Source organism: Eretmochelys imbricata, chromosome 3, assembly GCF_965152235.1.
Source record: "Eretmochelys imbricata isolate rEreImb1 chromosome 3, rEreImb1.hap1, whole genome shotgun sequence".
In the NCBI taxonomy this organism is placed as follows: Eukaryota; Metazoa; Chordata; order Testudines; family Cheloniidae; genus Eretmochelys; species Eretmochelys imbricata.
Genome location: NC_135574.1, coordinates 84,346,260 through 84,370,939, shown reverse-complemented (window position 1 = coordinate 84,370,939; position 24,680 = coordinate 84,346,260). Strand labels below are relative to the sequence as shown.

General features: G+C 45.3%; 1 protein-coding gene across 1 annotated transcript; it reads right to left on the bottom strand.

The window, feature by feature from the left end:
- Positions 1-22,393: 22,393 nt before the first annotated feature.
- On the bottom strand, positions 22,394-23,377 carry GPR6 (G protein-coupled receptor 6). The gene has a single exon (XM_077811701.1). It carries the CDS (start codon positions 23,375-23,377, stop codon positions 22,394-22,396), a length of 984 nt encoding a protein of 327 aa, XP_077667827.1.
- Positions 23,378-24,680: the final 1,303 nt, after the last annotated feature.

Here is a 24,680-nt window from a genome sequence, read left to right as displayed (position 1 = left end):
TTTAAACCATATACAATTTATTACAACAGGAACTATAAACAAATAAGGGAAAAAAATTTAGAAGATCCAGGAATCCTGCATGATGAGCATGGGGACACTGTAAACAATGGGCTTTGGGACTCAAGAAAATTCTTCCCAGGACCTGGGTGGGCTGCAGTGATACCACCGTAAGACACCTGCTCTCGTGGTGGCTATGCAGCCTCAGGCTCTATGGGTGGGAACCTTCTCTCCTCCCATCAGGTTTGCATCCCCCTGCCCTCCAATCTAGCCTTCAAGGCCCTTTTGTCTGGTGACACCTTCTGTTTGGCCCTCTCTGCCCAGGTTCCCTACCTCATTCTCCCCAAATGCTCACCACACTCAGCTCCAGTTTTACTCATTATATGGCTGGCTTCCGCTATCCCAGCGGTGGCCCCACTGCTTCCTACCATAGCTCCGTTCTGGCTCGCCATCGGTGTGCCTGGTCTCCTAGCTCCGGACTGCTGTTCTACCTCCAGCTCAGCTCTGCTGCTCTGGCCTCTCCGGTTCTGGCCAGTTGTTCTCTAGCCAACACTCAGCTCTGGCCTGCTGCATGCTCCTTTGCTCTGCTCTACTCTGCCCCGGCAGCCGCAGCTCACATGGAGGATGGGCCCACTGGGCTCTTGACTCCCTTATTGGCTGGCCTGCCTAGTCAGTCTCAGGCTCCTGATTCCACTTCAGACCTTCCCTTTTCTTCTGCTATTGAGAGAAGGACAGAGAAAACTTCATTGAGTTTCAGTAAGGGGCCAACAGCCACCTTAAATAGGAGTATAAACAGATCCAAAGCAGATGGATCTAATTTGGAGGTGACAGCCTGTAAATACAGTCTAATATTCAGCAGGGAGATGTCTGCAACAGAGCAGCTTATGACACTCAGGGACAGTTATATTGCAGGTGAACCAAAGTAATTCTTTGTTTTTGTCAGAGCCCCTATTTCACATTTAGAACACAAAGTGGAAAGCGTGTGCTAGGTTCAAATGCAAAATATAATTCCCAAACGGTGTGGTCTCCACTGAAGGTAGAACTTTTGCAAGGAGAAAAGGAATAAAATACTTTGAAAGTATGAAGGACAAGGACATCAAAGATTTTCTAGGGAGAATTATCAGACAAAGTTGCAACATAGCAGAGCTAGCCATTTTTGTTGCATCTCCGCACATTTGCCCAAGTGTCAGTTTCCACAGATCAGTAGGAGACAATGACTTGCAGGCTGAATGAAAACCTAGATCAGCTTTCCTCCCACCATCTAAAGAGTAGGCATCCATCTAGTGTCACAAACATGAAAACCCTGTAAAAAGCATCACTGACGACTCTCTGGAAAGTGAAATCATGGGAGGAAGTGTTGCATGACAAACTGTACCAGCTGCTGAGCAAGGAAAATAAAAGGATAATTGCTTTCATGGTTCACAGGGCATATGTAGAAGGAGAGAGACAGATAGATTGACATGCAGGAGAATCGGAGGATGGAAGGAGAGGCAAGCTAAGGAAGGAGAGAAAAAGGAACATCAGACATATGTCTATTGCCAAGAAAAACGATTAAATGCACCATCTCTGAGCTCTAGCCAGAGACCTTGGGCACTAAAACCTTCGAAACATCAAACTGAAGTCTTCTCCAGTTTCTCCACAGCATCCAAACAAACTTCTTCATTACAGACTGACTCCTTTTCTGACCTCCGCATCAGGATCCCAAAGCACACATTTTCAGGCTCCCAAAGCACACATTTCACAGTGTTATTCAGGGACAACAGACTCCCAGGACAAACAAGGCTAGATATTTCCAGTCATATGTGGTGTTCATTGGGTTAGTTGCTTAGGTAGTTGATTGCTAACAAATTTTGTTCCCTTTAAATTGTGCCACGTGGTGGGGGGGACTGATGTCTCCTCCTAAAACTAAGAAAACCAAAAGGGGCCGGGAGGTATGGTAAGCCAACTAAAGCTACTCAAGTTATGCCGAGCAAGTTTAAAATGTCAAAACTGTTTGAGAAAGTTACCATTAATAGACATGGACATTCCCACTCAGAGGTACTACACGAGCCAACTGAGACTTGTCATTTGTGTGTAAAGTCTCTGGTTTGTTTGTTGTGCTAACAGCTGTATGGTAATCAGTGGTGTACACCAGCCAAAATAATGGGAATTACAAACAGCTCAGTCCATGGGGCCTTCACAGTCAAACTGCTAGCAAAACAATGTTCCAGAGTATCCCTTACTGGATTAGCTTTCCTAGTACTGGCTTCCATTGCGCTCTGCCACCTCTGGGAAGCTACCATAACAGAACAACCCTTGTTTCTTCCATTCTGGTCAGGAGATAATATTCCCCATTGTTTTCACAACAGTTTTATTCCTAACACAGCATGCAGCAATTGTTTTGGAAGATTAACAAACATCCTTATGGTTGCATTTGAGAAGACACCTCTTGTTCTAATCCCTCCTTAAAAACTCAGAAACATTCAGCATGGAGATCCCATAATGCAGTATGACTTACAAGTGTTAGGCATGTTTCCAGTATAACAGCACCCACCACAGACATGCCCACACTGAACAGGTGAGCCAGGGGCAGCAGTCCATATTAGTCACTATCTACAAACTTATAGCAATTCTCTTGTCCACAGAAACTGATGCTTACATATGGGTAGACAGGTGCTGTATTGGTGAGGCAATCTCCATACACAGAGAAAGCAGAAAGGTATGTTGGTCATTTGGAGATTATTTACCTTCTGGGTGACTGAACATAAAACTAGTACAGCTAGAGAACAATATTCTGCACCACCAAGCAGTCCCCATCTTGAAAAATGGATACTTTGCCCTGTGGGACTGATGGATTCCTTGATTTATCAAAAAATTCCAAATTGATATTTGGAGGGAAGAAGAGAGTCTTGGAAAACACAATCCTCTGTTCCTGGTATCACCAGCTGAGGCAGTATGGGAGAGCTGAAAAGATACAAACACAGTTGTTCAGCTTGGTAGGCCAATACGGCAGCTAACGGGTTGGGCAGGAAAAGTTCTGGCATGTGTACATGAGCTGTCCTACCTGTGGCCATGTTCAGCATGTGAAAGTGCAGTTTTATATAACTTGGAGCTATCTGTAGTGTAGATAAGACAGTTCGGTTTATGGCACAATTGAAGGGCATTGCTGGGAAGCTGGTACTGCTGCGAAGCTTGTACTGCTGCCCGTTTTAAGACTAGACAGATCTCAATGTTAAGAGCTGCAAATTCAGTACCTCTCCTAACTCATCTTAAAAAAAAAAAAAAGAATGAAAGATAGAGAGACTGTTGATTGTACAGTAATTCTCACCCACTGTTAATGCAGTGGTGGGTTTCAGGGTATAAGGCATTTGCATAATTAGGGTTGACAGAACTGTGATGCTTTGTAGGCAGCGCATCTGTTAAAGCACTAATCCTTCAGGTGAGCCAGCATAAGGAATTTACAATATTTTGACAGAAGAGCAACTTTAAGAAGGATAGCTGATTTTTTAAAGTTATTTTCCAATGAAAATCATGCAATTAGTGGTTGTCATTAGGAAGAGTCAGATACTGTGTGTTTCCCATTAAAGTAGTATTAGGAGATTAATTATCTGAATTGCACTTCGCCACACACAGTGATCTTGAGATCCAACAGAGCAGGTTGGGGCTTGGGGAAAAAGGGTTCCTCTTAGCATTCTTCCCATCCCAGGGGCGCTGTGTCCATGGCTGGTATCATTCCAGCTGCTCAGAACCCCAGAGGCCTGACACCACAGCTAGGTACCAGCTGAGTGTAGTGGGGTCCTGGCCACCTTCTTTCCTCTGTCTAAACCCCTCCCACATCAGCAGGGAGGGTGGTATAGGAACCTCTATGCTAGCCCTACCATACTGAAGGAACCCTTTTGCACTCAGGTGAATCACCTGGGGCTGGCAATGCCAGTTTTACAGTCAAAATATTCCAGCGGTGGGATGCAAAGCAGCCACCCCACACTCAAGTATCCACCCCTAAATGTGGAAAGAGTGTTTTCATGTTGGATAGTTAAATTGTATAATCACGTAAAGTACATTTATCTGCTCAAGTACAAGAGGCCACAGGTGAAATCCTGGCTCCACTGAAGTAAGTGGCAAGACTCATTAACTTGAATGGAACTAGGATATCATCCCATATTTGTTGGCCCTGGAAACCAAGGGGTTACCAGAACACATTATATCAGTCATGCCACCTGGCCCCTCTGTCCCATGGCAGTGAGAATCTTTCAAATAACATCAATAGGCTTTAGATCAGTATCTTAGTTCAGTCTCTAAGAATGGTAACAGTCCAGCAGTCAGACTCAGCAAGGCACTTAGCTTACAAATCTCTATTACTATCTGGCAAGAAAGAGCACCCAAAAATAGACAAATTGTCAGGAAAGCAATGTAATGTAGCCTGGATAATGTGGCCAATAATTGCTCATATCTTGGCTGCTTGCTACATTTTTAATTCTGACTATTTTAAGACTAACATTTTTCTTCTTGGGAAATCTGGGCATTGAACTCTTTCCTGTATTCCTTGCCACCCAAAACTCTTACCGGCTTTAATGGGAGTTTCAGGGACAAAAGAAATGTAGATTTGAGCACATTGCAGGGCTGCTGCTTGGCATAGGAGCACATCCTTTTTCCCCCCAAGGGACACCACTTTTTACCTTTTTCCCCATATTTGGAAGGGCACCAAGTTAAAGATCTGCTCAATTCTCACATTTCAGCCTAGGGCTGTAAGTGAAATCTCACCCTCACACATATCTGAGGACCAACTCCTCATGCAGAAGCCTTCCTTTGAGTTATCCTATCAGTACAAGTCAGACTTATTATTTATGAACAATTTATAAAACATTTCAACAAGTGCACAGAATGTTTACTTGGCTCATGGTATTGCTCTCCTATTTGCCTGCTCACCACTACACAACTTAGTTTAAAATCAAATAGCACCATTTGAAAGAAAGTTTCCATTAAGACTACCCCAGGCTTCCCATTAATTCATAAATATTTACTACAGCAGCAGGGTTCAAAATTTAAAGGTTTTTTGGATGCCAATGAGCTCAGGCTACTAGTTTTCTTACACTTCAGTTCCTCTGAAAGAAACTATTTTTTCTACACCCTAATGGTTACTGGATGCAATTTTTTCCTTTACAAAACAGTGTTAACTGGAAGTGACAATTTATGTCTGCCTGCAGGTACATGTTCACATTATCTCCCTGTGATACAAAGGAGAATATGCCACTGCTGTGATTATTAAAAAATGATGTAAGATCTATCATTAATTTAATCACATTTTATATTAGAGTTATCCTCTGTTCAAATAGTAATCCACATAATGGAGAAGGTTTCTGCAGTCTCTTCCCTCTCTCTCTCTCATCTGTTTTCAGTACAATATTGTGAATCTGGAGACTAACATGATCAGTGAGCAAATGATAATTCATACATACAAAATATTCTTCACTTCAAGATAGGGAAAAACAGTTGATTAGCTTGTTTTTAAAATCTGTAACACAAGACTTCTATTGTGTTTTCTCTAAATGAGGCTGTAAGTTGGTGAAGAAATTCAACATAAAAGCCCACAACTCACAGCCAAACTCCCTCTCTCAGAGAAAACCTTACCGCGACCACAGAAAAACATACAAACCTAAAAGTGTAATAAAAAACATTCCTTTGAGTAGGATTTCTTACCCAGACCCACAGCCTTATGTTCACCTTCTCCTGGGCAGCCTCTCTTCCAGGAACCCCTGGGTAAGCCTGAATTGCTGCGACTCCAAATTTGCCAAGTAGTAGGATATTTTCACTGAAATTCCCTAAACAATTGAAAGAATAGATGTTCTAGTTGGAAAATATGGTAGAGAAGGGATGATTTCTAAGGTTCAAATAGATTTGATAAATAATGACAGATGCCCACTACATGTTAAGTTAAAATGAGAACAAGATATTGGCTCGGAAATTAAAAACAGGAAGTTTAACCAAATGCGTTAACTAAAAACTTTTCATTGGAGTAATATATGTGCAGATAAAAATATGTAGCCATATCATGCTCATAAACCAATTGCAAATATTGCCTGAGATGTAAAAAAATACCCAGATCTCGCTCTCCCCACCCTGTACATTCTTGAAATGGGAGTGTCCAATCATGGAAGAATATTGAAAGCAGAATTAAGTGAATAATTTTAGTTGATTCTTACCTGTTTGTGAATTGTCTGTGAGCTATTTACAATTTTCTAGAATGGATTCAAGATTCAGAATTATCCACAGAATCATTTCAATGAATAACCTTTGGTTTATAGATTGTAGTCATTGCTAGTATTCAATATTCAAAATTTGAGCTGCATTAATTTTGATTAGACATTTGGCGCCAGATTTTTAAAAGGATATTTAGACACCTAAGGATGCAGATAAGTGCCTAGTGCAATTGAAAGCAATGGCCTTTTTTTTTTTGGGGTGGGGTGGGGGGGAAGAGCAGCAAGGAACATGGAATAACGAAAAAACAAACTATTATTCAACTCTTTTGACAAAATCCCAAACACCACTTAGCTCAGTTTCATCATCTTTCCTGTCTGTCACATCCTTCACATTCACTTTGTTTTTCAACTGCTCAATCCTTGATCTCAGTTCTACCTACTGTGTACAGCAGACAGAAAACCTTCCTAAAGGCACTGCTGCAGGGGAATTTTGGGGTTTTGCAAAGCCAGCATAGCCAGTTCTACACCCCTCACTCTGCATAGGGGTCTTGTTAGGATAGAGGGTTCCATAGATGCTAGAACTGGTGCTGCCCTACCCTGTGGCATGAAGTAGAAATAACAATCCAAATACATGGTTTCTGACTTCATCACCCCTACTATAAAAATGTTCCAGCACCACTGGAGGGCTCTGGAAGATAGGGTTGCCACTTCTGAGGTACACAAAAACCAGGACATCCAGGAGGATCCCGAGACCACAAAACTGGATAGCTGTCCCCATGTACTGAGCACCCTTGCAGATTTCTCAGGACCGTTCTCTCGTAAAAGGGGCAATACTGGGAAAACCGGGACCTGTAAATGTTTTGTTAGACAATGTGCAAATGACACCACTAGTCAGTGCTATTTTGGGGTGCAGTGAGACTTTCCACATTAATCCATTACCTGCCTACCAGCACAACCGCCCTCTCTCTGATGGAAGCAACTTCAGGGAGCTAAGGCTGGAACCTTCATTTGGCCTGTGGCTGCTGTTATCTTTTGGACCCTTTCCAGGGTGGGCTTTGCTGCCCGAGTCATTTGTTAGCTGTAAATAATGTTTATATTTTTGCAGCTACTTAATTGGCTCTAAATTTAGCTGATGCATCCAAGGCATCCTATCTTAGGGACAGGTTTTCTTATTATGTAATATTTTTAATCACTGCTCTCCTAGGATTATACAGGCTCTAGTCCAGGGGTCGGCAACCTTTGAGAAGTGGTGTGCCAAGTCTTCATTAATTTAAGGTTTTTCATGTCAGTAATAAATTTTACATTTATAGGCTCCCCCGATGAAACCCCACACTGGCAGCAGGCTGAGCGGTGCCAGCGGCTGGACCCCAGCTAGCAGTGGCTGGCGGACGGAACCCCAGACCGGCAGCTCAGCCCGCTGCCGGTCTGGGGCTCCGTCTGCCGCCCATGCTGCTGGTCTGGGGTCCCAGCCGCCAGCCCTGCTCATCCCACTGACAGCCTGGATGGACAGAACCCTGGGCCGGCAGCAGGCTAAGCGGGGCCAGCAGCTGGGACCCCGGCTGGCAGGGGCCAGCGGACAGAACCCCAGACCGGCGACGCACTGAGCCGCTCAGCCCGCTCCCAGTCTGGGGTTCTATCCGCCGGCCCCTGCCAGCTGGGGCCCCTGCCAGCTGGCCGCCAGCCCAGCTCAGCCTGCTGCGTGCCCGGGGTTCCGTCCATCCAGGCCGGCAGCCGGCTGAGCGGGGCCGGCAGCCGGCTGCCACTAAAAATCAGCTCCTGTGCCACCTTTGGCACGTGTGCCGCAGGTTGCCAACCCCTACACTAGTCTGTGCGTATGGAGATTAGATAAAACCCAACAAAGTGAAAACAGAAAAATAGAGATTGGGCACCCTTAGAAAGAAGTGTTCTCAGATACGCTTACAGTACTACATGGGTCTAGGACAACGAGTTTGTCCCTTATGCTTCAGTCCGCAATATTTTCTCCTTTTGCTGTCATTGCATTAGAGGCAGTTAGACTAGCAGACAGAAAACCTGCTTTGTCTGAAACAGTTACCATACCTAGCACTGCTGCTGAATCAATTCTTATAACTACCCACGGGCTCCATGAGCAGTTTGATTACACTGGTGCTAACTTACATACTACAACTAATAGAGTTACCCAGGTTGATAAAATTCAGGAGAAACAGTAAAGAACTTTGTGTATGGGCCTCAGACTCACCATCCTGGAGCACCTTCTCATGGCAAGACCCAGCGTTGTAGCCCCTTTCCCTTACCCTCCTTCTCCAGATTTCAGTGGTCTGGGCAGATCACACCCCTTCCAGGGTAACAGTGCCCACATCCAGAAAGTAAGAGGAATTAAAACTCTCCCACCCCTCTCCCAGACTCTGCAGAATTCTTCCTCACCGTTACAGAGCCCTACCCCCACAGGGCTTTATCCCTAGAGGGTCAGCTCCTTCCAAGGCACTGACCCTCAGAGTTTCTTCCCTGGAATCTTTCTTTTCCTAGGCTGCTTTAGCAGTCTCCTTCTCCCTGCCAAGGGCAGTTCCAGTTCCTTCTCCCTGCCAAGCGCTTTCTACAGGCCCTGCTGGGGTTCCTTTCCTGGAGAGAGAAAATGCAACTATCTGCCTGCTCCTTCTGTTGCCTTGCAGTCCTTCAGCTATAGGAACCACCCAGTCTGGTTCTCCCCAGCTAGCGCTAGTCCTTTAATTATCTGTCTCCCCTTCAGGTGCCACACAATGGGCTAATTGGGTTCTCTGGCTTCCCTTAACTCTGTAACTGCCAGTGTGGGGCTTATACACCCCATCACAATATGGAAAAAAGAAACTCTAGAAACCGAGAAAGAAAATATGAAAATATGAATAGTTCCCTATTTAGGGGAAACTTTGCACTGCAAAGTAATGATATAATAGTGCAATTTAGAAAACATTACTAAAGCATCCAATATCCACATATTGATTATATTTGCCATTGTACAGAGGCCAGCACAAGGGCTCTGCAATACTTAAGTCCCACTTTGCCCCGCAATGGGATTTAAGTATTGCATTGATGCCTGGTGCTGACCTCCTGTACTGGTGTGAAATTCTCCCACTGGGCCTTTAGCATCTGGGGAGGTTGAGCTAGCCAACTCTGTTCTGTTATTTTTCATTTCTGTGGCAAGGATTTGATCCATTAATTCAGATATCAATTTTGAAAATATACCTAATATTTAAGTCTCTAGATAAATTTCTCTGTTCTACTTGTACCATAAATGTCATCTTTAATCCTCTTATAATAGATAATGGGTGGTATAGTTTGTGTGAGGAGAAAAGGTGGAACTATTAGGCATAATTATATATATATAATTTTCAGATATATCTAAAATTACTCTTCCATGAAAAAAATACTCTGGTGTAAGGCAGAATTTGCTGTTTGTGGTGTTTCTGCTTGTCCTGTTTCCTGCCAAGCTTAGCTTAATTAAAGACCAAAAGCTTTATGATTTTTTGGGCTTATAATGCAAAAAGATTTTTCACTTCTTAGCTGAAAAAGGAAGATAGCTCTGTCAGTCTGGCTCACAACTCTGTTACTGATCCAACAGATTCTATATTAGATTTTTCCAACAGCTGACTTTAAATTTAATATATATATTTATGACAGATTTCAGAGTAGCAGCTGTGTTAGTCTGTATTCACAAAAAGAAAAGGCGTACTTGTGGCACCTTAGAGACTAACCAATTTATTTGAACATAAGCTTTCGTGAGCTACAGCTCACTTCATCTGAATGCATCCAATGAAGTGAGCTGTAGCTCACGAAAGCTTATGCTCAAATAAATTGGTTAGTCTCTAAGGTGCCACAAGTACGCCTTTTCTTTTTATATATATTTATATGATCATTCTTATTTCTATATGAAGAATGCTAATTACTGGAGTTAGACTGTGACTTGGACTACATATTTGCACAGAGGAGTAAGAACCTCCCTTACTACTGTTGCAGGGGCTGAGTATGCTGGAGTAAGCAGTTGTTGAATGCTGAACAAGTGTAAGTGGAGCAGAGGAGTGGAGGGTAAGCAGTTCCCCAGTGTGTTGGCTAGTGTGGGAGTTGTAATTTGCTTCTTCTGTAGGGCCAGCAGCGGCGAGTTGTATGGGCCTGTGGTGCCCGTACTCCACCAATATGAGAGCATGGAGGCCTGGCTCCACCAATGTTCAGGGCCGGGTCTCTCCCCCAACCACCGCCCCCGTGCGCCTCCCCCACAGCATCCTGCTGACACCGCCGGCCACCCCTGGGCAATTTAAAAGGTCCCAGGACCCCAACCGCCACCACTGGCAGTACAACAGGGCTAAGGTGGCTTTCTGCCCACCCGCTCTGCTTCTGGAAGCCACCAGCATGTCCTGTGGCCCCTGGGGGGAGGGGAGAGTGTCTCCATGCCCTGCCCCAGCCCCAAGCACCAACTCTGCCAACTGCAGCCAATGGGAGCTGCGGGGGTGGTGCCTGTGGGAAGCGGTGTGCAGAGACCCCCTCTGGCATCTTGCCTCCAAGCTGCTGCCAGAGGGGCTGTGGGTCACTTTTGGGAGCCGCCTGAGCTAGGCGCTGCACCCCACATCCTCTCCTGCACTCCAGCCCCCTGCTGCCCCAGCCCAGACCCCGCACTCAAACTTTCTCTCAAAGCCTGTCCCCTGCACCGTCTCCTGCACCCCAACAGCCTGCCCCAGCCCAGAGCATGAGGCAGTGCCTCAGCGCCCCCTCGTGCTCTTGCCTAGGTGCCTCGAGCACTCGCCGGACTCGGACCTGGAGGTGCAAGAGCGGGAGCCACAGCTCGCACCCCAACTCCCTCCCAGAGCCAGCCCACACACCCGCTTCTGCACCCCAACCCCTTGTCCCAGCCCAGAGCCCACACCCAAATGCCTTCCCAGAGCCTGCCCCCCTTCGTGTACCCCAACTCCCTGCCCCAGCCCAAAGCTTGTACACAAACTCCCTCCCAGAGCCAAACCCCTCCCTCTTCCCTCACCCAAACTCCCTCCCAGAGCCTTAGGCAGGTGCGGGGGACAGACTTGGACCCATTCTGGGCACCCTGAAAAATTATACAAACCTGCCGCCCCTGCCAGCAGCAAATTACTTTAGCAAAGTAGAAGCTAGAAGGGAATTGTGCCTCAGAGAGATGGGTCTGAGGCACAATGCCCCCTGAGGCTACTGCTGGGTGGTGCATCTTACTACTCCTGGGGGAATTCTGTACCAAAAAATTAAAAGTTCTGAACACAATATTTTCAAATTCTGCAAAATTCTGCATATTTTATTTGTTAAAACAATACAATATAATCACACTAGTTTCAATTATTTTTGGTTATTTATTTCAAAATACCTGTCAGCAAGTATGTCTGTAACAATACAGACAACAAAAAAAGATTCAGAAAATGTTTTTTGACAAATAGATTCCTTACTGGGCATATTAATACCGAACTCTGAATAATAATTCATTTAAACTACAGTATGGAATCATATGTCCTGTACCCCTCAGAAGCAGTGCAAAGGCTGGAGGGGGAACATCGGGGTAACGGAGGAGCTGAGAAAGAGGGAAATAATTGTTGGGAAGAAGCCTGGGTATGAACTTAGAGAGTTGTTGGGTATAGGTGGGAAAAGTGTGGAACAGCTTTTTGAGGGGAGCAGGGAGGGACTATTAGGGAGCTTCCCCCATGCAGACCCTGGCTGACCTCTATCCTCTCCCATTCAGTCAAGCACATGTGTCCCTCCCTCTCCACTCAGACACCCACTCCCCACATGCCTATGTGGCCCTGAACCCCCTTCCCCTGTCCCTTTGTGGCCCTGCAACCCCTCCCCATCCCCATGTGTCTCTATGCCCCCACCCAGCCACTCCCCTGTCCCTCTGTAGCTCAGCAACCCCTCCCCCATCACCATGTGGCCCTGCACCTCCTTCCCCTCTGTGGCTCTGTGCCTCCACTCCCATTCAGCCCCTGCCCCAGTCTGTCCTCCCCAATTAGCCCTTATGAGCCCCTGTCTGACCCCCAAAGCACTCCACACTGTCTGTGTCCCCATAACTCCTCTCTCCTGATCTGGCGTGACACGGATTGCGAAGAAGACAGGCTCTTTCTCTTCCCTAGCTGGCTGGGTGTGGCTGCTGTGTTCTCTCACCACAGTGCCTTCTGGTGGGCAAAAGGCAGAAGTGCAGCAACTTTTCAGCAGAAGCTTTTTTTTGCACAAAAAATTAAAAATATGCATGTCTCATTAATTATGCATGTGCAGTGGCACAGAATTCCCACAGGCGTAAAGAATCTTACACACACCCCTTGATTAAGGCTGTGCCTCAAGGCACACTCTAGCCTTGTATGCAATTAATACTGTTTATGTAAACTCCTTTCTTTCCTTAAGATGTTTGTGAGGAGTTCTGTCTCCATACAAAAAAAACATTGTTATGAGTTACTGGTAACTCATTTGTATCACCTTTTGCTTTCAGCATTTTTTGTTAAGAATTAATGTCATGATTTATTATGTAATAAGAAATAAAACAGTAAATAAACAATGCTATATTATTTAACAGGACAAATCCTGGAATCCTTATTCTCATGGTTTACTCAGGCAGAAGGTCAATCCTGCATACAGCACCTACTTCAATGGTTCTCAACCTTTTATATTTTATATTGGTTATCCCTTTCACACAGCAAGCCTGAGTGCAACCCCTCCCTTATAAATCAATAACACTTTTTTATATTTAGCACTTTATAAATGCTGGAGGCGAAGAGGGGTTTGGGGATGGAGGCTGACAGGTTGCAATCCCCATGTAATAACTTTGCAATGCCCTGAGGGGACATGACCCCCAGTTTGAGACCCCCCTGGCCTACTTTGAGGGCTTAAGGATCAGATTTTTAAAGGTATATAAGTGCCTAAAGACACAGATAGATACCTAGTGGAATTTTCAAAAGCACATAGGTGCCAACTTCCCATTGAAATACCACTTGGGCACTTTACTTGCATCTTTAGGCCCCTAAATACCTTTAAAAATCTGGCTCTAAGTGGTTCATAGGCTTGGTGCTGACACTATGTACAGGCAGGCACAGGGTTTTTCTGCCCAGGGCAGAAAACATTTTTGGTCTCCTCCAACCATCAACTGGACTGCCAGAGAAAAAGTGGGCCGGGGGGTGGGGGGAGAAAGCAGACTGGACCAGACCAGCCAAGAGGCCAGTGCTGATTTGGCACCCTCAAAGGTTGGTGCCCAGGGCAACCATCCTGATTGCCTGCACTTAAGGGAAGCCCTCTGTATAGGGGTGAATTTAACTCTCAGTCCTTACTCAGGCAAAACATCCCATGAGTAAGGACTGAGTAAACAGTGGATGAGGACTTGAGGATTTGGCTCTGTGGTTGTGGCTTAGCTTTTATGTGCTGTCAATTTATTGATTTATTTACATATTTGAATGATTTCGGACACAAATTAATGCAGAGCAGATGCATACATTTACTAGGTCCAACCATTTAAAGTCGGATAGTCTTATTTTATCATCCATGTGTTTGAAGGGTTTTTCAATCAATATGCTCTTTCCTTTGGGTGCATATCAGATTAACAGTTGCATTTTTTCGGTCAAGATTTGTGCTAATGGGTTTGTGTAATTATAATCTAGTTTGGAGTGAGAATCAAGCTGCAGTGAGGGTTACTTTCTAGTTCTGGCAGCATCAATCTCTAGCCAATTTCTGATGAGTAGGTAGGATTCTGAAATTATTCATTAGAAATTGCTCCCCACAGGACCACGGACATGAACAGATAGGCATTTTCTGAATCAAATTAATCAGAACTTGCTTCTTCACAATATATAGATTTAACAGATTCCTTAAAGTTGCATTGTTGATGGGGAAATATAGAGTACTGTTGGGATTAGCTACTAAAATCATATTCTGAGAGGAAAACTTTACCATGGTTATATTGATGACTGCAGGGTAAGGAGGGAGCTTGCTACACAGCACATTCTGTTTCCTCAACCCCTACCTTAGCATTTCCCTGGCTTTGTTCTCCTTTGGGCCACACAGTGGAAGGAAATAGAAGGGCCTTTAGAAAGTTAATAGATTAGCTACCTTAATAATGTTGGGTCCAACTTCCTCTCAGTGTTTTATGCTATTCCGTTTTTTCCTTTTCTCAGCATAGAGTCACAGAGTTTAAGGTTAGAAGGCCATCTACTCTGACCTCCTGCATGACACAGGCCATGGAATTTCAAATTATACATAGTGTAGTACAATTATAGTTCTTAATTTACTGAATATGGTCATGTCTAGGATTAGATTACTCTAATACAAGTGCACTGAAAACCCAGGATGAATCTGGACCATAGAATATATTATAACTGATATCGGTATACTACTAATACTGCAAAAGACTCCCATGAAAATTACCCTTTAGCCTGTGGTAATAAAGCAGGAGTGCAGAGCAGAGAGGAGAGGAGAGGAGAGGGAGGAAATCTGTCATGGTTTCTACTTAAATAAAACTTATAATCAAGCAAGGAGGCAACATAACTTGCCATTTGGTTGAAATGTTTGCACATTGTTTTTGAAAAATATACCAACTAACAGTATAGCACAATATGCAACTTGTCTAATTTGATATGAAGAAGGGGGGTGAATACCTTCTAGGGGACTCTGGCTGTGTCCTGCACTGGGAATATTTTTTAAAAGAATCTCTATTTGGTGTAATCCATTCTTAAAGCTAGCCATGTGCTCCTTTAGAAATATCAAAATAAGTCCCAGACAGAAGCAATCCCTAGCAGAGATGATGTATTCTTCCAGAGAAGGGGTAAATGCCATCAGCGGCAAGGAAATTATCTAAACTTCAATTTCTCTTCTTCTCAGTTCTGTTAAGGGTCTTACACTACAACCAACCATCAGTGTGGTATCTAAGCACTTTCCAGTGACACATTAAGCAACATGACCAGCATCTGTTATGTGTGGACCCTTCTCCAAGCAGGAGGAAAATTTTAACAACGGGCACCCAATCACCCCTGACAACTGTATTCAGGTGAGAGAAACCAGAAAAATTGTTTTCTATCTTTAGCTTTTTATTTCTGTTGTCTTTACATAATTTAAAGGGATACAACTTTTTAAAAAATCAACATTTTTACTGAAAATATATTACCTGCTGGTATGAAGTACTATCATGGAAAAAGAATGCAGGGGGGAGAAGGTCTTTGTTTGCTTTGTGCAGTTGGCAGCATTTTGAGTATTAAGACAGTTTCATTTTCCCTGTGTATTCAGGCAGGCTGAAACTCACCTCTGTGCCAGAGCAAGGTCCATTAACCACTTAACTCTTGCTTAAGCACCCAAAAGTGGGCTGGTCCTCTGTATAGTGGTGAATTGCATCCTTGGTTGGTTAATCAGTTTCCCCCTGTCATTTATATGGACATTTTAAGCCCCAACTGGAAAGAGAAATTTTTTTACAATCACATTTCCCTATTCTTTGAAAACCTATAACAGATCGCAGGGGATCTCAGGGACAGTTGTACTACCAGAAATTAATTTTACCTCTTTTTTAAATTGACTGTGTCCCTTTAAAATGATGACAGAAGACAGGTGATAACATACAATAACACAAACAAGGTTGCAGTTATGTAGTACAAGTGGGTCATTATATTGTTAAAAAATATAAATGTTTCATTTTTCAGGTGTAAAAATATGGGGTTTTTTTAACTCATTAAAGAGTTTGCTGTTTGACCTGTGATTTTGAATCTGGGTGACTTTTCAATATACAGTATAATGAGGCCCTGGGCCTGATTCTCCACTCACTTACATCAGTGTAACCATTGGTGTCAATGAAGCTACTCCTGTAAGTGAGAAGAGAATCAGGGTCTCCTTGGTGTTTTAGGGTCAGATTCTATCACTCTTACTCTCATGGAGTAGTTCTCTACTCTCCGTCATCAGTCCCATTGATTGGAGTGGAACAAATCACAGAAGATGGTATTCTCAGCATGAGTAAAGGGGGCAGAATCTGGCCCTTACAGATTTTGCATTTCTCACATGATTTTCAAGTTTATGAATAAGCTGTCAGTTGCTAATGAAAATTAGAGTTGACACTAAAGGGTTACCGTCTCAAGTTTAAAAGTGTTTTAATATAGCATAATCACTGCCTTTATGCCTATGACTTTCTAGCTCCTTTTGAAGTCAGTAACAAAACTCACATTGACTTCAGTAGGAGCAGGTTGGGACCTCTTTACATATGTGCCTTTTGTGATAGATATATCAAATTTTCTGCAATATCCAGAACAAACCTTATTGAATTAAGTTTAAGTATCTTAAGAGTTCATTCTATTAAAAATGTAAATGCTTATGTATTACTGTGTAATTGTATGTAATGTCTCTAGGGGGGAAACATACCTAATGTAAACCATAGGAAGTGTTAGGCGCTTCAAAGGACTCTTTTAAACAATGTGCCAGACAACAATGCATTTTCAGTTAAGTGGGTTTTCTAGGAAAACTCTAGGGGGCAGTGAATGCAAATGTCCCATTTTGCAAAATCCCAGCCTGTTAAAGCTATGCCCTGAGGAGAGGTCCATTATCTACTGTAGGAGTGAACAGTCATCCCTCCCTGTCAATCTCCGAGGGAGGCCACGCCTCCTCACTGTCACACGCATAGAATGTGAATCTGTAAAAATGGGACAAATTAGCTGTCTCTGGAGCTCAGACCCTCTGGGCTGGGCCAAGCAGTAATTTGCCATTGGGGCTCAAGCCCACAAGCAGGGTGACACACCCAAACAGTCTAAGGCTCCAGTCTTTAGGCAGGGAGAACAATGAATAGTCTAGGGGCCCAGGCTCTCAGGTAGGGAGGGGCACTAAACAGTCTAAGGCCCTCACCCTAAGGATCTAGCATACTAGTTCTGGCAGACTGTAGACCAAGATAGGCCTTCTGGCCTAAGGTGCGGAGGCTGCCACCCCAGGAGTGGGGTTGATAGCAAGGGGGTAGGGGGTCCCAGCCCCACCCTACTCCACTGTGTCCCAGCCCAAGAGCTTAACAATGGCAGAGTGTTTCACCACTGGGTCAGCGGGGATTCGGCTGCAGCACACTGACCTGGGTTCAGGCAGCAACACAGCTGGACGATAGTCAGCTGTCCCTGGGCTACTTCCTATCCTCCCTTCAGGGTGTATCTGAATCCCAGGGTCATCCTCCTTCTCCCTGGGGTACACTGCCAGTGGCAATCCCAGCAGCTCCTCAGCATCTGGCATGTCTGGCAGCTCTAGTAAGTCCTCAGGACATCAACAGTCTTCTGCAGGCTCCTGCTGCTGGAGCAGGTTCAAAGCGTCTGTCTCCCTCAAGTGAGCTGCAGGGCCTGCTTTTTGTATTTCCTGTTCCTGTCCCACCCCTCTGCTTCAGCAGGGCGGGCATGGCCTATCGGGTTCCGCCCACCAGGCGTCATGCAGCCATCCCTCCCTGTCAATCTCTGAGGGAGGCCATGCCTCCTTGCTACATCTACCGATTAGCTGCTCCCAGAATCTGTCGATCAGAGTTCTCAACTATATAAAGGGCAGGATGACTTATTCATGGGTGTGCTTGTTCTGAGCAAAGGCGGTTATGAACTTGTAACCACAGAAAAACCCTTGGTGGCATTTTAAGGAATGACTCCTACCAGAGTCCTTCCTGGAATTAGGGTTGATCTCTAGTAAGCTTATTAGAATGCGTGTAGGGTATTTTTTATTGTTTTAAAATGTTTTCTCTGAAATGCTTTCACCTTAAGAATAAATGTACTTGATTAGAAAAAGCTGTGTGGTACCTCATAACTGAGGGCACTTACCACTTTTTATGGCAGGGGTGGGCAAACTACGGCCCACGGGCCAGATCCAGCCCCTCAGGGCTTTGGATCCGGCCCGCGGGACTTGCCCCCCATGGTGCCGCAGGCCCCGAGCCGCTCTCAGAAGCAGCCAGCACCACGTCCCTGCAGCCCCGGGGGGGTGGGGGGGGACAGAGGGCTCCATGCGTTTTCCTTGCCTCCAGGCACTGCCCTCCACAGCTCCCATTGGCCGGGAATGGGGAACTGCAGCCAATGGGAGCTTCAGGGGAGGTACCTGGAGGCATGGCAAGGGCAGCGCGTGGAGTCCTGTGCCCCCCCATCCTCCAGGGGCTGCACAGGGACGTGGTTCCAGCCGCTTCCCAGAGCAGCGCAGCGTGGAGCCAGGGCAGGCATGCAGGGAGCCTGCCCTGGCCCCAGTGCATGCTGCTGCCACCCTGGAGCCACTTTAGGTAAGCGGCGCCGGGTTGGAGCCTGAACCCCTCCTGCACCCCACCCCCCAACTCCCTGCCCTAAGCCCCCTGCCTGCACCTCGCACCCCCTGTGCACCCCAACCCCCTGCCCTGAGCCCCCTCATACATCCCTCACCCTTCCTCTGCCCCAATCCCTTGACCTAGCATGTTCCTGCACACCGCACCCCCTCCCACACCCCACACTCCCTCCTGTACCCCAACCCCCTGCCCCAGCCCTGCATACAATTTCCCCACCCAGATATGGTCCTCAGCCCAAAAAGTTTGCCCACCCCTGGTTTACGGCCTCTGAGAAGAGAGCAAAACAGAATTGCTTAAAGAATCTGAATTGCTGGGGAATTCACAGGGTAGGCAGGGAACTGTGCAGCCTGGAAATAGCCCAGTCAGGAGTGAGATATGTATCTCTGCTCAAGAGAGGTGATAGCTGGGGAGCGGAAAGCCTGAGAGTAGGTGTCTTTGATGAACAATAGAGGGGGAATACAGTTGAAGTTGCCCAGAACTGTGACACTATTACATTATCTATTTTACCATAAAAATTACCGATAACTTTAAAGGTGGGCATCTCATGGTATATTTTCAATGAGGGCTACACATAAAATACCATAATCGCATATCACGCCCAACAGTTGCACTGAAGTCAATGGAAATTTTGCATACATAGGGACTGCCAGCTTGGGATGAGCATTTGTTTTTGTAAAAATAACTACTTTAGGGCCTATGCTTGCAAATATTTCCAAGAGTAGGGCTCATTTCTGGCAGAGGTCTCATGGAAATAAGTAAAAAGAAAAGGAGTACTTGTGGCACCTTAGAGACTAACCAATTTATTTGAGCATGAGCTTTCGTGAGCTACAGCTCACTTCATCGGATGCTTATGCTCAAATAAATTGGTTAGTCTCTAAGGTGCCACAAGTACTCCTTTTCTTTTTGCGAATACAGACTAACACGGCTGCTACTCTGAAACATGGAAATAAGTGTTTGTCAGAGTGGCTATTTTTATGATAATAGATTACCATCCCAATTCTGAGGTCCCTACACAGGCAAAATTCCCCATATACTTTAGTGTGGGTTTGGGGAATACAGGATCAGACCTGATACGTGAATTGGACTGACTTCAGCTAGTAAGCACAATTGGTAGAAGCAACCCTCAAAGTGGTGGTTCTTGTTGATTATTATGATACATTTCATAGTTGATTAGTAATATAAATTCCAGCATATAATTAAATATTTTGTCAAAAATCATTCAGCAGCCAAGGTAAACCAGCAGTTTGCCAGTTTAAAATTGTGTGTGTGCAGAGGCTGCAAATGTAAAACCATCTTCTAAAGCAAATGCCTGCTTCTTTACTTTATATAGCAATCTAAGCAAGAAAAAAATATGTAGTATAAATCTATACAATCACTGGATTTCCTCTCATGGTGTTTTCAGCCAAGGACTATGCTTTCTGTTTCTCTAGAGTGAGATCTGATTTGAGGAGGCAGATATTTTGTAGTCTGTGCTAATATTATTCTGCTCAGGTATCCCTGCAGATCAAGACTCTGGAAATGAAAGGCCATATTTTACTGCAACTAGATTGACGTCAATTCCAGTCCAAGGGGGTAGCCAAAACAAAATCAAAATACCACCCCCACTTTGGTTTACTCCTTCCCAGGAATTATTAGCTTGGTCAGCAAAAGGTTTCTTAACATGGTATATGCCAAAAAAAAGTATTACAAATGGCTGTAATCATTAAAAATAAATCTGATACTCATTACAGTAGTAGAAGAATGCTTATTAATTTTTTTTTTAAAATCACAATACTTCTAATTTAAAATAAGGGATTATTTTCATTTTTGTTAAATGTTATTGTAAATTATTGAGAAAATGGTTAATAAAAATGTGTTTACATTATACAAACAAAATGCAAAATAAATTAACTAGTAAATATTATATATGCTGGTCTAAAACTGTACTCAGAACACACCTGAAGATTGTATGAGGGTAAATAACTATGAATTGCTTCCATTTCTCTGTTCAGCAATTCTAATTACTGGAATGATAGTTCCTATCTAAATCAGAGAACCTATTGCAGTCTCAATGTATAGTTCTGATGGTATTCAGGCTGAGATAACAACAAATTATAAAGCTAAATCTTAGAAGGTGGTAAGTTTTATTGACTGGTCCTAGCCACCTGTTGACCATCTCTCTTGGCGATTAATTTTGTTAAATAACATCTGAGTACAAAAACACCGGGGAACAAATTACTTCAATGGAGTTAAAATAGGGATGAATTTGGCCTTGTGTGGACTAACGTCTTCAGAATTTTCAGTTGATGGGCATTTTGACATATCACAAAGGCTACTTTATATCAACTTTATAACAACACCAGATAAAGGCCTTTGATCATGGAGATATTAATGAGTGATGCTGTCACTTCTATGACTGATTATTGTAACATTTATTTGAGGATCTTCCAAAAACTATCAAAAAACTGCAGCTGATACATAATAAATAAAATTTTTACTAATAAGGGTTATGAGAGTCTGGGTTCTAGTTGTTTGATCACATTACTCTTAAACTGAAAAATCATTCATTACCAGTGAAATTGCATATTGATATTAAAAGTACTTTGGCTTTAATATAAATTTAGAAATACTGCTCGAGAATCTCTATGACTTACTGTGTTCTTATGGCCCTAGTCATTCCAGGAGATGAGTGTTTGTTTGGTGGTTTGCCTTGGGTATAGTTTGGAAATAGTAGAGGCTACATTCTTTAATATTTTTGCCCTATACACATGAATAGAGGTTTAATCTGTTGCAGCCTTTAACTAAAAGTTGAAAGGGTAAGTGATAAATCATAATTTCACTGAATTTAAATAGTAAAGTGTCCAGCAATATTTTTGAAGTGTGCTGCACATACAATGTAGCATTACTAAAAGAATCAGTTGTCTAGGAATTTGATCTTCAGTGAACAAATCCTTCAAAGCTTACATGTAATGTTCACCTGGCTCCTGGCAAAAATCACTCAACTAAGCCACTGGGTTGTCAGAAAATTTTAAACTGCTCCAAGACAGGCAGACAACAAAGCAGCACTTACGTGATTCTCCCCATTAGTGTTAGAGTTCAATCAAGCAGAGGGAAAGAGAAACACATTTAGCTTCAGAATGGTCACATAAGCCAATTTATGATGGCCTTGTACAAGCTTTTAGGGAATCAACTGATTATTTCCCCAAATCAACTGATTTTATTTCTCCTTTAAGGGGAGAAATAAGGGAGTTTAGGCTGAAACTGAAAAGCATCTTGGATATTTTTCCCTTAATTTTTTAAAATGTAATATTTTAATATGGGACCAACCTATGAATAAAAGATGAGACCCTGTGAGAATTGGAGAAAAAAATCAATAAGATAAGATAAATAAATACTAGTCAGGATAATGAAAGAAAACAATCAAAAATAGCAGTTAAGCATTTTTGTGAGATATTTCCTCTGCATACGTAAAATATAGTAGTTTCCTTAGCTACAAGTACAGGGTGAGCTTTTTAGAGTAAACAAAAAGGGATCTTGCTCAGCTGGCAGGCTTTCAAGCTTTCATATCTCTGTCATCAGTTAAACACACAAAATAAAATTACACGTTCAAGGCATTTATTTCTTTGTGTACAAAATGTTATAATTTGTCAACATTGTGCAGCAAAATATACTCACACATAAAATACATTTCACTTCCCTTCTCTCTGCCCTTGGAAGTGGCAACACTGTTTGGCACTTCAGCAGCTAGAAATAAAGTGCTAGAATTAAGCAGTATTGGAATGTCTTCATTTTACAAATGTGATGTACAATTCTGGGTGCAACCACAGTTTTTTTACAGACGTGAAAGCTCCATACCTGAACATTCCAAAGAATACAAATATATGTACATAAAGTGCTAAGGTTTAAGCATGTTTTCAACAACTTCACAACATGGATCTAGTTCATTACAGGCACTGTAATTTACTAAGTAGCTTGTCTCTTTAGGCAGCACTACAAAAAGAAAAGCCACTTAGACATCACTGGGCGATCTTGAACGAAAGGACACTTTAGACTGAAAGCAGCCACAAAAAAGAACCCACATCGCCCTCTGAATTTCTTGGTTTCTGTAGGCATAAATGATAGGATTGATCATGGAGTTGTAAGTAGCAGGCAGAAGTGTGGCGTAAGTGTACACAGAAGGGTAGTCAAGATCTCCAACTACACAATAGATTGCAAATGGTAACCAGCTTGCTCCAAAGGTCCCAATAATTATAGCAAGCGTAGAGACTCCTTTTTTAGTAGCAACATAGTGAGATGCAGTCAAAAAATGTTGCTGGAGAGCTATCTGATGTGCATGCCTGCAAACTATTTTGCAGATTTTAATGTACAGATGAAGCATGATGATAAAAACCAAAAAGAAAGAGGCAGACAGCAAAGTCACGTTACTTTTGGTCAAGGGTCTGACAATACTGCAGGATGAATAGTCATCTAGACAATTCCAGCCTAGAACAGGTAGTAGTCCCAAGCAGAGGGACACCCCCCAGGTAACGACCAGCATCATATGAATGCAGAGGACCGTCTTCTCTGAGTAATAAGTCAGTGCATTGTACAGGGAAAGGTAACGATCAACTGTGATGGCTAACAAGCTACTCACAGAAGCAGTGAAGGAGGCAACTAAGAATCCAACGGTAATAAGGCTAATGGTCTCTGACTGGATCACATATTGAAAAACAAAATTCAGGATTAAGCCAACTCCAGCCAGTAGGTCCGCTGTGGCCAGGCTCCCAATGAGCACAAACATAGGGGTTCTCAGGGTGGGAGTGTAGAATATAATGGCCACCACGATGGCATTTTCACAGGCGATGATGGTCCCGGAGATGCAGAGCACAACGTCCCAGGGGTTGATGGCAAAGACGGGGAGCTGCGAGGAGAGCTCCAGGGAAGAGTTGCCATGGCTGGCTTGCATGCGGGCTAAAGGGACCCCGGTGCCATTGAGCGAGCCGCTTTCATTCATCTCTGCCGAAGCCTGGTGCGCCGCCTGCGAGCAGAAGAGGCGAGGAGGCAAATGAGCACAAAGTGAGCAGCGGGGGCAGCTCCAGGCTCCTTTCCCCTGCCCCCGAGACTGCCGGGGCGCGGGGAGAGGACAGGACCGCGCCTGGCGGGGCGGGTCACGCCTGAGAGGGAAGGAAACGTGCCCAGGGAAGGGTGGGGGGATGTGGCAGAATAAAGGCCAACCCCCCGCCACCAGCGGGAAGGCAGGAAAGACGCGAGGCAGCGGCTCAGAGCCCTGACCGTGGTGCTGAACCCGCCGGTCCCCGTGCCAGCCGCTGCGCTGAGCCCAGCCGGGGGTGCGCTTGGCCAGGCGCAGGGCCCGGGCGCTACAGTTTTCGCCGCCCCAAGCTGTGAAAAAAAACGGCCGCCGCGGCTCTGAGGGGCAAAAGGCAGAAGCCGCCGCCGATCTCCCGCCGCCGCCGATCTCCCGCCGCCCCTGTGGAAGGGGCGCCCCACGCACCTGCTTGGCACGCTGGTGCCTGCAGCCCGCCCTGGCCCAAGCGCGGGGTGGCTGGGCACAGCCCGGGGCAGGCTGCGGGGCTGCGGCACGAGCCGCGGGAGCGGGCTCTGCCCCCGAGCCGGGCTCCGCAGAGCCGCGATCCGGGGAGGGCAGTTGCACCGGGTCCTTACTTGGGATCAGGGCTGGCAGGCGCTTCTCATGAGCGCGGCGGGGCCGGCTGCCGAGCGGGGCCGGGGCGGCCAGGAGCCGGGGCGGCCAGGAGCCGGAGCAGGAGGCAGCTGGCGGAGCGGGCAGGGGCAGGCGGGCTGCTGCTGCTGCTGCTGCCGCCGCCGCCTCCCGTGTGTGTGAGAGTGTGAGGGCGCGCGGGCGGCCGCCGGCTTGTTCCGAATGTGACGTCAATGGCAGACCGAGGGCAGGGGCAGAACTCCGGCGGCGGCACGTGGCCCCGGGTCCAGCGCGGAGGGGAGGGGGGAGACACAGCAGCCGCCGAGCAGGGGAGGGCAGAGCCGGCAGCGCGCGGGGGAGGGGGAGGCAGCAGGGCGGGAAGTCGCGGGAGAGGAGGGACATGAGCACTGGCAGGAGCAGTGGGGGCAGGGGCAGCACTGACGGCAGGAGGAGAGACAGCGGCATAGAAAGGACGGGGCAGCACTGAGGGAGGGGCAGCACCGATGGGAGGAGAGCAGGAGCAGCACGGAGGGCAGGCGGAGGGGGCGGCATTGAGGGGGAGGGAGGGAGGTGGGAGAGGCACAGGGAGTTAGCGGGCAGGAGATGGCAAGAACTGGGGCTCCCTTCCTCCCCTCCTGTA